The following is a 17,005-nucleotide window of genomic DNA, read 5'->3' as shown; positions in this document are numbered from 1 at the left end:
CTGAAACTTCGGTGAGTAACTGTCAACAGATGAACAACGAAATTCACTAGCTTTTATTTACAAGTGCTGCTATCTTCACGTTGAGGTCGAAAACTTTTCAGACCACCCTCGTATATAGATATTTTAAATCAAAGAAATTATTTTTTTCTAGAAATTTTTAATTTTACAGCTCATTTTACAAATTCAAAAAAATATTACTTTTTTATATTTATTACATATTTTCTAAAATCTAATAAATATTTGTTTAAATTAAGAAATTATATTTAACCAAATATATTTCTTTGATTTAAGGAATTTTTTTTCAGTGTACCAAATATTACCAAAATTTAAATTTCGTTTTTCTTATTTCTTCATTAATTTAATAATTATAAATAATTATATTTACTTTTTTGTATAATATTTATAGAAATGTTTACAAAATATTATTACAAATATTTATTTTTTGTTTACTATAAATATTGTATTAAATATTTAACCTATATTTTAATATTTTGAATAAAGATTTTGATATTTTTTCCTTTATGTGTGTATAAAATATTTATAAAATATTTGTATAATATTAAAAAAAAATAATTCGAAATAAATATTTACAAATATTTATCATAAATATTGTGTGTTGTCCGGATTAATATTTTAATTTTTGACAGTGCTTTGCGTAAGTATTTCATCACTTAGCGAAATACTAATATTACATATTAGTATTTAATTATTGATAATGCTTTGCGTAAATATTTTATCACTGAACGAAGTATTACATATCAATATTTAAGTATTGAAGTTAATCATAAAGTAGTATTTGTATTATTGTAACACTAAACATTGAAATACTTGTGAGCACTAAGAGCTGTATTTAAATCACAGAACTGTACTTAAATCACAGAACTGAACTAATCATTGTACTTTTAATACTGAAAATAAGTAATTAATCAATGATTCTTAGTGTGATATTTCTGTAAGGGACTTTTATCTGTTCTACTTATATTTTTTTCTTTGGCTCGTCTTATGCGGGACATCCTATATATACGCGTTATCTCATCAGCACAATAAGATTACAGCAATGTTTTTCTGCAAAATTGTAATATATTGCAGATACATTATGATATGTTGTTGCAACGATACTGTGACATTACAGCAACATTAAAATGTCCGCTTGTAGCAGCATTGCAATGTAACATTGCACCAACATTGCAATATAATGTATTTACAATAATATTTTGTACATATCGGCATAATAACCTTAACGAAATTAAATCGTTTTAATATGCATGAATTTCTTAAAACAGTTTAAACACAAGTTTATAGAACATAAAAAATTGCAGGAACATTGCATAGATAGGACATTGTAACATAGACAAACACTGTAAATGTATTATAAAAAAAAAATTAATTCCTAATTTTCTCGTGTTTCATGACCGCTGGCAACCGAAGATTGTTATACACACTCCAAACGTTTGCATATCTTCCCTTAGTAGCTTTGATCCCAAGCGACCCACATTTATGTTCCGACTGCATTGCTTGCCTGACAATTGAGCGGCACGCAGTGATCCCAGTGAATCTAACGATATTCTTACGACTTATGTTTATATAATGTATTCTTGTAATGTTCACGTTACATTATAACATTCACAGTATATCATAACATATCCTGCAAATATCAAGTAATACCCAGTAAGCAAATTAATAGTGACATGTGCCCAGGTTGGCAGTAAATTTAATCAGAATTCCATGCCGAAACCATAGCTATCTATGTCCGCATTCAGCTCGTATTTTGTCATCAGAACCTACTGACAGGCAATGTGAACAGATTGGCAACAAAAACCGCGCAGATTCTGTCTTGCAGTAGGATCTGCTCGGTTTTTGGTATCAATCTGCCGTCAGATCGTTACAAGCTTCTTCTTAGTTTCTGCCACCAATCTGCTCGGATTGCCTTACATTTTTGGCAACAGTTTAGCAACATAATCAAATATAACAAATCCTATATTGGATTTGGCATGAATATTGATATAATAAATATTAGTGAATCAATGATAATTGCTTTTAGATTTTTAACAGAATATTATGTTTACTTCAAACAAAAAAGTAATAATTTGAAATAAATCCAAGAAAATCCAAATCGAATTACTAAATCTAAAAGAAAAACTAAAAAAAAAATTGTTTCAAATAATAGTTTTTATTTAAAAATTGATATTTTGTGTATAATAATATAATATGAAATGTACAAGAATATATTAATGAAATAAAATCAAACAAGTATTAAATCTAAAGGAATTTTTTTACACATACGCGCGCGCGTGCATACACACATACATACATGAAAGAAATGTACATCCGACCGAACAACTTCCGCGTGGTATACCTTGAGTAATGCTAATGCTAGCACTACCGTAACTTGCAGTCGCATATCTCGAACTATTTAACGAAAAAATATTTTATTATAGTGTTCTCGAAAGCTTTCGAGATAAGCTATAAAAATGTATAAAAAAATGTGGGTCCATTTAAATAATTTGACTTGGGTCTTACTGGGAGCAACATGGGCCTCAGACTCAAAATCTAATAACATCATTTATTAACCTTATTTGAACCTTAAAACTTTTATCTAAATCATTTTTCTCTAAAATATATAATTCAAGAAATATTTCAAGTCATTTAAAATGGGACACCTTGTATATGCTAATAATATACATTATACGTACATATGTACATGCATGGAACATTTAATGTACATTATGTTATTATGTAACATTTGCACATACATTTGATTTACATTATACGTGCATACACATGCACGAATGAGAGAGAACGCAGGGTCCCAAAACGCAATGCATTCTTTTCTATGTGCATCTTACCTCCACTCTTCAAATAAAAGCAAACGCTCGGTCTAGATATATTATGTCTATTAGCGAATTTGGTCACCCGTATTACACCAGGTCAGTGCACACTGAAGAACACTTGAATACATAAAATATCAAAACACAATGGCATAATGAAGGATTTTGACATAGAAACAATTGTTACACATGTATATTCTATTGGTTAATGTATATTCTATTAATTAATATGATAATATCATTGTTACGTATTTAATAATTCAAAATGCTCATATTTTTTCCTATTTAAATGATTGTTTCATGTGTAACAGTTTTTGATATGCACTGACCCGGTGTAGTGCGGGTGATTCGCTATATGATTGGGACACAGTCGAATAGTGATGTAAGGTTATAAGCTGACGCGCATGCTTCTTCTTCTTCCTTCTCAATGGCCAAGACTTTTGCTTATCAGCCAATCACGGACTGACATGCATGCGCCATCAGAAGAAGGGCTCTTGATAACTTTCTGTTTCTAAGAATTTTCCGCACCTACAGCTCCTTGGGCAGAAAGTTATCGAGCGAGTACTGTATAACATATTCAATATCTATAAACGCGTGGATACAGATTGAGATAATAACTATTATTACCTTAGATATTTTTGAATTTATATGATCTAGAGAAAAATTTGTAACCAAAATTTTACGGTACAAAGCGGACTATCATATGACGATAATAATTTTTGTCCGAGTGGAAGTGCTTCGAAAGGTCAACATTATCTCCATTTTTTAAATGACATACTATATTTTTTTTTATTCTTAGTGCAAAGCGGATATGCAGACGATTTCAACGATCTATAACACAAGGTCATTCAGCATTAAGTAAAGGAGTAAAATAATGATTCTTACTTCATAAGAGGTGCTCGAAATGATATCCGTTTATATAGATACAAAATTGTGATCGTTGAATTTCTGACATACTTTTTACTCTTATACTGATACCGAACACTTATACTGAACACTCTTATACTGATTATCACACATACTGCAATAATTTATCGCTTTATATCTTCTGATATAGTCCATATTTTTTGGTATACAATATTTTTTATCGTTCTCTATTGAAAAAAGTCGAGCGGTATTATATCAGGCGAACGAGCTGGCCACGAAACTCACTGCGTTCTATCCATCGATTCGGGAAGATTTAATTTAGTTTAGCTATTACTCTATATCTATAATATGCATCCTTTATTATTGATACCACATTACTTGGCGAATATTCAATTGTACATTTTTTAATAAAATCTCGAGACCGTTGCATATAAAGTTATTATATTTTATGTCATTAAGATGCTGAAATAATGACGAATTCAAACAATGTCGATAACGCAGATCGTTACTAACACAATTATGTTAGTAAATGTTATGTAAATGTGTATTGCTTTGTTCTATCATAGGGGAGACCAGGGCAGGTTCGCAGCAGGAGTTGATTCGCAAATCGTTTCGTTTATGCACTTATTGTGAAACAAACAGTTCGAGTAGAATCATAAAACATTTAGTTTAATGTAAAGGTACTTATCTCCAATTTTCATTACTATCGGACAAATATTACAGCTAAAAGAAAGAAAAAACTTATTTGAGGGTAGTCGAGTAAAGTTTTAGACGTCTTGAAATTTTCTCCTCACATTTTCAATCGTGAATGAATGAACTGAATTTATGTAATATTAATTAAAATTAAGTTTGTTGCAAATATATGATACTGTTTTGTATAATAACAGTGAACTTTATTCTTAAAATTATTAAAATCGCAGAAATGACGCAAGTTTAGAGGATGAAATACTCCTATGAAGAAAATCAGTTTTTTTTTTAATTCAAAGGGAATATAATGAAAACTATAAGAGATACACAAAAATATTTTGAATAAAAGTTGAATGATTTGAAGAGTACTTTACAGAAATTATTTGAAAAAAATTTTTTGTTTGTTAATATTTCCTCTACTACTTCTTCTTATTATAATTATTAAAATAATTTCTGTAAAGTACTCTTCAAACCATTAAACTTTTATTCAAAATATTTTTTTTCTATTTCTTATAGTTTTCATTATTTCCTTCGAATAAAAAAAACCGATTTTCTTCAAAGGGATATTTCATCTCCTAAACTTGCGAAAGGGCACATATAATAAAAAATGTATGTGTTATTTTGATCTAAAGTACAACATATTACAAGTTCATGAAAATCGGAGGCGGACACTTCTGTGGGTTTCCTTGTAAGTCAAATATGGTACGGATGTAATTTATTTTGAGCAAGAATACTGCTTCTACTAATGCCTGACTCATATTATAACTGTTGTAAACTAATCTATGGGTTTGCATGCATTATTGCAACTACATTATTGATTTCATTATCTTTATGACGTATTCTTTTTTATTCGTTTAGATGTTCGTGTACTCAATCTTTCGGTTTCTCTTAATTTTTGACACCGTTGAAATATACGTTGTAAGAAACATGTACGATCTAGATACCGTTCAACCTACAATACTCATGTCCTTATTGAGTTTTACTAAGTTCCTCTATAAGGAGGAAGATATATACTTGCTCAGTAAATGAAACTTGTTACCAAAACTACAGAAGAGCTAAGTTAGATTAATTGATCTGAAAGATCTCAGTATCTCTGATGCTAAAGTCTAAAACTTTTTAATTTCTACAACTCCTAGAATTCCTAAAACTCTAGAATTTATAGTAAGAAATGTAAATATTTATATTTCTTATTGTAACTTAGCAATTAGTACTAGGATATTGTATATCAGAAAGTACGGACCACACTAGAAAATATGAAGCAACAAATTATTATAACATATACGACAATCAGCCTGAAAGTGTTAAAAAGTGCTTTAGAAATTCAACAATTGCAACAGTTTTATATATAAACGGATATCACTTCGAGCATCTCTTATGAAGTAAGAATTATTGTCTTACTTTTTTATTGAGTACCGGATGTTGAACTCATCTAAACATCGCTGTTGCACTAAAAATAAAAACAAATATAGCATGTAATTAAAAAAATGGACGACTTTGAAATCTCCGAAGTGCTCCCACAAAAATTATTACCATACTTCTTCTGACAGCCCTCTTCGTACCGTGAAATCCTCACACTGTGAAGTCACACAAATTTTCCTCTAGACCATATATATTCCAAGATATTTAAGCTGTTAACAGTTATTGTTTCATATATATAGATTATTGGTTTTCCGAACGCTTTATAAACTATGCATTTAAGTGATTTCCGATCTATCGTCAAACCCTGTACAATATATCTTTTCTTCTTCTCTCTTCCCTTACCTATTATGATTATTTGCATAGAATATTACACACTTTTTAATTACACACTTTTTTTAATTCAATGGTAATCATTACTTTACAGAGAGACCCAATCTAGTGGAAAGTAAAAAAGTAGAGAAACTTCAGGAAATCTATTTGAAGACATTGAAAGCGTATGTGGATAATCGTCGTAGACCAAAATCTGGCACAATCTTCGCGAAGCTTCTTTCGGTTCTAACCGAACTTAGAACCCTCGGGAATCAAAATAGTCAGATGTGCTTGAACCTGAAATTTAAGAATAAGAAGCTGCCAGTTTTCCTCGCCGAAATCTGGGATGTGGTGCCCTAGTTTCCCAGTCGCCGATCAACGGCGATTGCGCCGGTCGGCTGAAAAAGCTCGTCGATGTCGCGATAGCAGCAGCAGCAGCATCAGCAGCAGCAGCAGCAGCAGCAGCAGCAGCAGCAGCAGCAACGGCGTCGATAGACGCATGGACGTGGAAAACGGCCTGCGCAACTTTCGTACGCAACTAGTGCACCACTATGCCACTGCCTCACCGTCAACATATTGTATCAGACTCCGTTTTAGATTCATTACAGACATTAGTTGATTCTTGACGATCAACTGTTTCTAGGGTTGACACTCTAGATGAATTGATCTTTATACAGTTTGTAAAGACAAATATAAGTAAGCCGTTCTCACACTGTTCGCATACATGACGCGATACAGATATATTCACTGTTAAAAAATACGGAGACAAAATTGTATTAAAGGGTGATCGAAAATTTGTTAAAGTGACGGATAATAAGATCTGTTTAATTACGACGTATTAAGGATACGCGATCGATATCTATGATAAAGGATCGCGGTACCAAAGATCCATATGGTGTCATTGATATACAAAATGAGACTTCGAAGGATGGAGGCTTTATGTTACCAAAGATCCATGGCACAAAACACGTGATATCAGATTTTTACAATCCGTGAAACGTCCACGGACTTATGAAGCCACCTATAAAATTTAGAATCTCTGCATTTTAATATTTATCTATCGGAAATAATTTAAATTCAAACAGTCATTTTTATTTTAATGATGTCAGATTGTGGGATTTCTCACACACGCAAACTAGCGAAAGGATCATGGACTTATCGTATGCGCGCTTCAGTGATGTATGTATATGGATGGTATGATCGCGAGAAAAGAATATAAAATATTAAAACAAGTAATATAAACGTTCTGTATCGTTCTGTATCGTATAAACTGTATCGAATAAAGTAAGAATAGATGAATAGAGTAAATAAAGTGCATGTGTGCGAAAAATCACATTGTCTGACATCACTAATTTACTTTGGTTCACAGGTAATTATATGCTCTTTTGTTTATAAACTTACGAATATTCGATCGCTCGCATTAACAGTCTCGCGCGAACCATGTGAGGCCGGCTCGAGAACAAGAACGAAAAAAAGAAAGAACTCTGCATGTTGGAAAAAAACGCAGAAATACGCGTATTTCAAATGGAGTTAGTAAAGAAAATGGTAAACAGGGATGAACGATTATATACGTTGTAAGAGAAAGGCAGTGGCGCGGCCCAGGCTGTGATACATAGAGAACAGTACAGAGCGAAGCTATATAAAAAAAGCTATCTGCAATTTACATTTTATCGCTATATCCCTTATCCGGATACATCCTTACACATACAATCGATATGTAAATGTAATGTATAATATGATAAAACATTGGTATATCAGACACGTCACATATGTCATTTGTGAGAAAACAAATAGCGACAAGTGCGTTTGGTTTAGCGGTTTTGAGGAATAGAGGGGGTAGAAAGATATAGTGATACGGTGAAAATAACTAAATTGCGATAATGACAAAAGAGAATAATCTAAGTAATTGGCAATATTGTTACAAGAGGTTTGAAAATTAAATTTTTTAATCACAAATAATACAGCATTCTCCCGTATTTTGGCTGTAAGAAAAGCGAAAGCGAATCAAGTCCGCAAGTTGGGCGCTGTTGAGCAGCGTTACATGAACCGAACATGAATTAAGAAAACAAAAAAGAAACAATATGCATAACAATATAGAATCTATATCATACATACACATACAGCATAATATATCTTGCTAGAATGTACACTGTTTATATTAAGAAAGATAAAAGAATATGAGAGTATGAAAGATTGGGCGTGTATGTGCACGCGTGTGTGAGGACGAAAGAATGGGAGGAAGGGAAGGGGAAGAGTGAGAAAGGTGAAGAAATATAATAGAAAGCTAAACGTCAGAATGCGTGAGAATCAGAAGATTGGATAAAATCTACACCGCAGCAGGATAGCGTTTGAAACTGTGTATTAGTATTCTTTCTTATTAATACAGACCATATGTGGAGATGTACAGGGCGTCCTCAAAAGAAGGGAAGGGCCGAAGTGATAGAATTCTTTTCGCAAAAATATATATATTTTTTAAAGGGTACATAGTATGCTATAGTTAGAGCATATTGCTTAAACAATACATGTTATAAAACTGAAATTTTTAGTGCATAATGCTTTTCATTACAATTGTACACTACACTCTTACTATTATTTTATTTTATTCTTATAAAAATACGGTATATTCACATAAATGTATAAATAATATTGGAGATACGTGCGCACGCATACACATGCACGCACGCGCAAGCATATTCATATACAAAGGTTGTATCGAAAGCAATGATTGTTCTAGTTCGTTGAAAAATCTAAGGATTTGCAAAAGAAAAAAATATATATTAAACATTTTTATAAACATTTCTTCTTTTTCTCCGGGTCAGCCAATATGTTTTTATTAATGTTTTAATAATTTACAACTATTTTTTTTTATAGTAGAACTCTATTTTAGTCACATATAGCAAAATGCAATGTTCTATAGCACCTCGTTCCTTTCATTGTCAAACTTAACTTCATTTCCACTTGAATAATTTTTGTAACATGTATTAGATATTTTTAAGTAGACACTGCAGGGAATCGTGCATCGTTGTCTACGTATAACCGGAATAAATTTTTACTACGAACTTCTTTAAACTATCAAACCGTTGGCAAAATTATATCGATTTGTGTGTGAACTAGAGATATTGTAAAAATTAAAGAACAGATATAGTAATATTGTCTGATATGTTTCTTTTTTTACCAATCCTGAAATTTTTACAACAAATTGGCGGACATGACTTTCGACAGAACCATTGTAATATATTGATACTTTTCTTTCCCAATATATATTCAATTGATTTAGAAATGTTAACTAATTATTTGTTTTTAATAAATAACAGTAAAATGTACAGGACGTCCTGCAAAAGTATGCGAGAAAATATAACGATATTTATAAACAATACTGATGTCTTTTTTTGGGGCACCCAGTATAGAACACTTTGATTAAATTATCATTAAACAGAAATATCGGAGAATACATATTTTTTTTATTAAGAAAAAGATATATTTTAAGTATATAGAATAAGTCAACTTTAAATTTGTTTATCGGTTTGAAAATTGTAAAACTATTAACACTATAATTTTTTTCTATGTATCAATGAGCGCAATTACATCATTATTTAGCATCTATATGAAGCTACACCTAAAAAAATTAATAATCTGAAAGAAATAAGGAATTTACAAATAGAGGAATTCAAAAACTCTAGGCTTCAAAAGTATTCCATTGTTATCTGTCTTGCAATTTTCAATCATATAAATCAGAATTTAAAGTTAATTTCTTCTATCCGTTAAATAATCGAAGATTAAATTTTATAAGAAAATAATTAAGAATGATGAACGATATAGGATATGCTTGAAATGAATCGATCACCATTCATTCCATACTAATGGAAATACTAAAAGTGATAGAGCGCGTGCACTGGAAAGAAAGTAAGAACGAAAGGGAGAGGAAAAGAGAGAGGGGGGTGAGAGAGAGAGAGAGAGATTGTTTAAAACAGCATTAAAGCCCAGAACGCGCGAAAGTATGGAAACTTATTAAATTAAACTAATTCTCGAGTGGTTGCATTTTTCAAATAATAATTGAACATATCGATTACTCTATTATTATTTCTATTAAAATATCTTATTAACAAAAAACTTATGTGAAATATTAAAAAACAGATCTCTTTAATTACAAATTTTTATGCGTATCATTGGTCACATAAAAATGTTTTTATTCCACCAAAGTAAAATATTTACTAGTTATTTTGTACATTTTGTGCTTCCACTCGAGATTTAAACAAATTTTCATAAGAACGTGCAGCTAGTTTGGTAGTAGGTTGTAGTTGAGTGAGCTAGGCTAGGTGACCGAGTTCTAGTGCAAAGCCTTGTGCCTTCAGCAGCGGACATCAGGTCACCGACTTAACAGAAACAAAAAATAAAGAAAATACGTGAAATTTTACCGTCCGTCTTAATCTTTTAATGAAAGAGGAAACGAACTCGCTACAAAAACTGTGAACAAAATTGTGCGAGTTTGCTGCGTTATTATTAAAGCGATGAAGATAGAGATAGAGATAGTGAAAGAGAGAGAAAGAAAGAGAGAGAGAGAGGGGAAGGGGAGGGGCAACGGAATAGTAAAAAAGAAGAAAGGGGAAGAGCAAGCATATAAAAAATCGAGAAATTACGGGAGTAAATTATTAAGAATGACTATAGTTATAGACTACTTTAAAAAATTAATTGTGAAATGAAGATTGAGAAAAATGAGAAATGAAATAAAAGTTTATTAAGAAGTTCTTACAGTTTCAAGAAAACATAACAGAAGATACTCTAAAACATAGTCTTTAAACATTATAACTAAGAGATAAAGATAACGAAGAAATCTTGGATTCCTGGATCTTTGGATTTTTAGGCTCCACATCTATAAGGTTTTGGATTTCTAACATATATAAATTATTAGATTCTTGGATTCCAAGATTCTTGGACTTTTAATCCTTTGAGCAGTTAAATCCTTGAATTCGCTAATTATAAACATGGATTTTAGTACTTTGGATTCTATATTCTTAAATTCGTTATTCTTATATTCACAGTATTTTTGAATCAAGAAGATGAACGCAAAAAAATTCGTGAATTTTAAATTACATGTTCAAATAATCAATAATCATAGAATAAATTTCTATAGTGTATTATAATGTATAAATTAATTTACATCTATATAATTTAAATAACATTGTTGCTTATGAATATTTGAGTCGAAAAGTCCTGAGCCATTTTTTCCGTAAGGTTTAATAAAGTTATAATTAGTATCAATTATTTTTAATTTTATTAATTAGTAGCATTATAATTATTTCCATATAGACGTAGAAATTACTTAAATAACTACATATTCGAAAGTGCATGAAAACAGTAACGATGATAGATTACTAGTTTACAAAGAACCATTAATTCACCAGAACAACTAGATGTGCAATTTTATATATCAGTCTTCTTTAAATAATAACTCTAAATTTCACATGATTATTTACAAAATGGTACAGGACTTGTTTGTTCAGTTGGACCTAATCTACAATCTACAAGCACACGAAGGATGATTATGTTCAGACATCCGTTAAATACTCTGTACATACAAGATCGTTATTTGTATGTACAGTTATCTCAGGTATTTAGATTCAGATACCCTATAGCTCACGAAATATGCATGTCTAAAAGACATCTTATCTCAAATATCTTTTAAACTTTACCAAAAGAAGTCTTATAGATATCTTGAAGACTTTATAAAAAAACATTTTAAATTCGTCTGTTGTAAAATATTTTTAAGACATTGTGTAACTGTCTATATTACTATGAGATTTATGCACACGTTGTATAACAAATATCATAACAATTTCTTAGTTTTTGTGAGCATCGTGTACGAGAATATCTGAGTACGGGAAAAAATCTTATAAAACTTATGAAATTATTAATTATTAATTATATTAATAATATTAATATTAATTATTAATATAATTATTAATTATTAATTAATAATATTAGTATTAATCAGTTCTTAATTGTATTAATTAATAATTAATTATTAATTTGTATAATTTATTAGAGAAAGAGTTTCCAGTTGAATTATTGTGTCGAATAAAAATCTTTTTTCTTCCATACAAATAGTTTTCTTTAGAATTATGATTAGATTGTGGATTTATTCATCCATTTGTTCAGGATTAATATTAAGAATCAATAGTAGATAATAGTGGCATCTGGCATAAATTTTAAAGTTTAAAGCACATGATATATACTTTTTGGATATCACCATTCTCTGTGTTTTCTCATCGATTTCTAATACTACTCTTGAGCAAATAAAATAGAGGGATAAGCAAATCCACAAGCTAATCATAATTCTTGACTGACTGCTGCAAATAAACGATATTAAATAAAACATTTTATCCTTTTTAATGTCTAATACATAATTTAAAAAATCAGTAGTTGAATATATATGCATAAAGGTCTTAAAATAGTCTTCAACAGGATGTTTTTAAAATGTCTTGATACTAATAATGATGTTTTTCTGATAATTTTTTTAGACGTCTTAGGAATTTTAAGACGTTTTTAATATGTCATAATGTTGTCTGAGAGAATGTATGTATGATGTTTAAATTTATCTGTCCAACTATTCACGTACAGATTAAACTTAATAGAAAAATACTCTATTATCTCATTACTCATTATTATCTCATTATTATCTCAATACTCATATACATTATTATCTCAATATTCATTATATAAATCACTATGGTAATTATCAAGATATAATGAAAGAAAATTGATCAATCGATGCATGCAAAGCAGTAAGAGGTAGCAGTAGCTTTAGGTTATAGTAGTGAAGAGATATATCTTGAATTTATTTAATCTCCTAACGACGATAAATATAAAATGTTTGACGATTTGAGAAAGCGCTCATATAATATAGATTAGGTCAAACTAAACAAAAAATTTTTCTATCATACAAACAACTACGTAAAATTTAGAATTATTATTTAAGGAAGATTGATAAATGATCGAATACGATACGATACAGGGTATGACGGTAAGTACAATTTCCGTTGTGTGTTTGTATATTAAGTGAACAAAAAGTCGTTTACCATTTTGCAAACTAGGTTTTTAAATTGTTAATTAAAAAAGATTGATAAACGATCGTGCGTGATAATTGTTGATCTTCAATTAATAACTTAAAAGTTTATGTGGTTGTTTACAAAATGGAGGAATTTTATGTTTAGTTCGACTTAATCTACATATATACGATTTTCGAATTCTTACCTATCAGACACTTTATATAGACATTCAGTCTAAAATTAGGTGTACAACGCGCCGTTCGTTGCTCGCAGCGATAATCCGCTTTTCGCTGCCATCCGAATTTCACTATTACTAGAGGACAATCAACAAACCCTAGACTTGTCTTTTCAACTTGTCTAGACTGTCATAACTCGTCCCACTGAATTGCACTGAACTGTATAGTTCGATTAGTTTTCTTTCATTGATATCTCAATAATTACTATGATAATTCAGATAAAATTTAGATAAAAATTAAGTTATATAGCGACACATCTAAATAATTTCCAGATAATATTTGTAAGACCATTTATGTAAAAAAAATTATGGAAAAAGTTGCAGTTAAAAGAGAATATAAAAATATATTTATATTTTTATTAATAAATCTTTCTTACGCAAAAACAACATTTTTACATATGAACTATTCGATAAATGATTTTTGTGAGATATATTAATTTTGTTGTCACTTTTTCCTGATTATAAAAGATAAATATTTATTCAATCTTAATCTCAATGTAGTCCGATATAGGCTGTACTAATGCAAAAATAGTTTTTAATCACGTAAAAGTAAATATTTTAATATTTTCTACATTTACAAAAATGTATTCCAAATTATTCGGATGTTATTCTAGATAATTTAGTAAAGATAATTGCTTTTTCTACCTGAGAAATGCAGATAAAAATAATATATATTTTTACTACGTAGATAAAGATAAGATAGCACAAAAAAATATTATCTGGATAATCATTTATATAATTTTACCTAAATATGAGCAAACACTGTACTTCGTTTTTTGCTTTCATCCGACTTCCACCGTTGCTAAAAAATAGTCAACAAGCCCAAGATATGTCTTTTCAAACTGCCTAAAGAAATTCTTCTATCGTGTGTATATTACACGTGTATTTTCTTTCATTATATTCGCTTATCTTCTTTCATTAGTACCGTAATAATCAACGTAGAAGTTTAAAAAATGATATAGGATTTTTCTATTCAGTTTAACGAGTACTATGTACACATTCGCTCAAACACCTAAATCTACATACCATATGTATACAAAGCTACATTTTACTTAGTATACATAAGAAGGAAGATTTAGTGTTACTTTTTAAAAATATCTCGTTACCATTACTCGTTACCCATTAACAAAAGTGATTTGCTCTTATTGTTATCCAACAAGTATAACTAGATTTCAATTCCTATTATTATTTTTATTACGTTTTGAAATTCTTTAGACGTTTCGCAGTCACCCTATGTACATATATAACACATGTTCATAAATAAAATAATAATGAAGGTAACATGAAAGAGGGAGAAAGAGGGAAGAAGAAAAAGGAGAGGAGTAGATGAGGAATGGGATGAATGGAGGGAATGGAGAAAATGGAGAGAGATAGGAATGAGTAAGGGGGAAGGAAGAGAGTGTCATTAATGAAAAAAGGAATAACGTCGTTGCCAAGTTGCTAGTCGAAAAAAGGTAACTTGTAACAGCGAAAACTTCACATACAATGTATTATTTCCCAACACCTGATCAGTAATTATATTGTTTTATTAAGCGTCGTGAAAAAGATGTCTCAAGACTTTGCCATTGAAATTTTTATAAAGAATAGCGCAGTAAATAGTGAGTACGTACTACTTTACACTTTTAGTAGTAGACACTTAATATAATCGGTATTTGAATAATCAATGTTTGGATTATTCTATTCAATTGTGAGTCTCCTTATTTCCTGAATGTAATCTGAATCATATATTTACAAGAGGCAAACACTAACTATCAAAAAACATCGGCTAAATAGTAATAACGTCATACTACAAAAAACATTACAAAAAACGAATAAAAGTTTTTTTATTTGATACCTTTTTCGCTATCCAGTAAACACTAATTATTAGTAACATAATATTAATGTTATAATTTTCCACTTAACAATGTAAATACGATATAACGCATGTGTTATAAAACAGTTATATTGTTAAGTGTGAAATTATTAATTAATGACTGTTAGTTTGTGTTAAGAATTAATATTAAGTACTGGACACAAGGATTAATATTAAGTAACTTTGTCATAATTTAAAGAATTCAGGATTAATTTCAGAAATAGTGAAGTTCAGAATATTTTGTAAATAAAATATTTATTAACTTAAGTTTTACTGACTGTAAATATTAAGTTAAGTATTTTTTATAATTATGCATGTTAAAGGACATCTGGCCGATCCTGACTAAAGGATCCTGACCTTTCTATATATTCAAGGCATATATTCAAAAGCATATCGCTAAATAACCTTCGAAAAATTTTAATAATCATTGTCTATAAAAAATAAGCAAAAGAAGTTCGAAATATATAATGTACTGTGTTTATACATATTCGTATATACATTATACATATATATATATATACATTTCTATTACACGCAAAAAAATGATTTAGTAACATCAGCTAAATTTGAGACTGATTCGGACTTAGCTAAAAAGCTAATCGTTTTGTTGTCATTGCTAGAAGTTGGCTATTATAAGCAAAATTCGCTGAGATATACATTCTATTAGCCGAAATTAAAGGCGCACTTTGTTTAAGTAACTAAGAAAGTGATATATATTTCTTACACGAATACCTTACACGATTAAATCCCAAGAATTCAATTCTGTAAATAATTAAATTTACAAGGTTTTTCACTATCACTCTCTGCGCACGAGCATTACATCGTTAATTGTTAAACACCTCTTGTAAGATGTGAAATAATCTTGGAAGATATTGAAACAAGATGTGTGTGTATGTGTTACTATTAATTTAAATAAAAAACTAATAAAACTAATAGATCTTATTTATAGTTTTAATTAAATTAAGAAGAAACTGTGGAAAAAATATAATTTTTATCAATTGGATAAGACGTAGCGCGTAATGCAGGCAACTTATAATCTAGAGCCCCGGGTTCTCAAATTTGAGAAAGGCGAGTTTTTCAAATATAATGTAACATCGAATTAGTTAAATAGCTAATTTCAGTTAAAATAATCATACATTGTAAGAAACCTTAAGAAACATTTCAGTTAAAAAAATTAAATTTCTAGTAAGAAATAAGAATATTTATTATTATGTGATGTATAAGCTGATACTATGTGTATCTAGCAGCGAATATTTTTTGCTGTAGTGCCGAAAAGTGAAAACACTAAGGTTAAAAAATATATAAAGTTAAAAAATACTAAGTTAAAAAGCTAAAATACCTAATAATAAAGTTATCTTTGGTAGCAATGACATTAACCAATGACACATCTTAGCTATCATAACGATATTTTAGCTCTTGCGGCCAACCATTTTTCTGTGTGTAGTATTAAACAGTCTTATAAGACCTGAAATAAGTGTTCATATTTGAAATGGTAAGAAGCACGTAACAATATCGTGTATTATAATCAAAGGAAATATAAATAATAATTGAAAATAATACTATATGTATTTGGATATTATATAAAAATGGATTTGACAATATTTCGTTACTATCGTAAATGTGTATATTTATATGAACAGTACAATAAAATGATACTTAACATGTGGAGGGGAGCAACTCTATATCATATATGTATATTCCCTGTATTACTTTGATATTAGCAAATATTATCATGAAATGTTAAGATAGCCAAACTTGCGCA

The 17,005-nt window shown here is 29.6% G+C and overlaps 1 protein-coding gene across 11 annotated transcripts in view; it reads left to right on the top strand.

The window, feature by feature from the left end:
* The window catches only part of LOC116846693 (ecdysone receptor), a 538,347-nt gene extending 523,092 nt beyond the window's left edge, over positions 1-15,255 (top strand). For all 11 annotated transcript variants that reach the window (XM_032820872.1, XM_032820875.1, XM_032820873.1 and 8 more), the window contains one exon: positions 6,226-15,255. In XM_032820872.1, the coding sequence (XP_032676763.1) occupies positions 6,226-6,470 (245 nt within the window). In that variant the 3' untranslated portion in view covers positions 6,471-15,255. The remainder of the gene's footprint in view (positions 1-6,225) is intronic.
* The last annotated feature ends 1,750 nt before the right edge of the window (positions 15,256-17,005 follow it).

The sequence above is a fragment of the Odontomachus brunneus genome, unplaced genomic scaffold (assembly GCF_010583005.1).
Source record: "Odontomachus brunneus isolate Ranch 3 - 2012 unplaced genomic scaffold, Obru_v1 Obru_scaffold_067, whole genome shotgun sequence".
Lineage (NCBI taxonomy): Eukaryota > Metazoa > Arthropoda > Insecta > Hymenoptera > Formicidae > Odontomachus > Odontomachus brunneus.
This window is presented reverse-complemented; position numbering and strand designations above follow the sequence as displayed.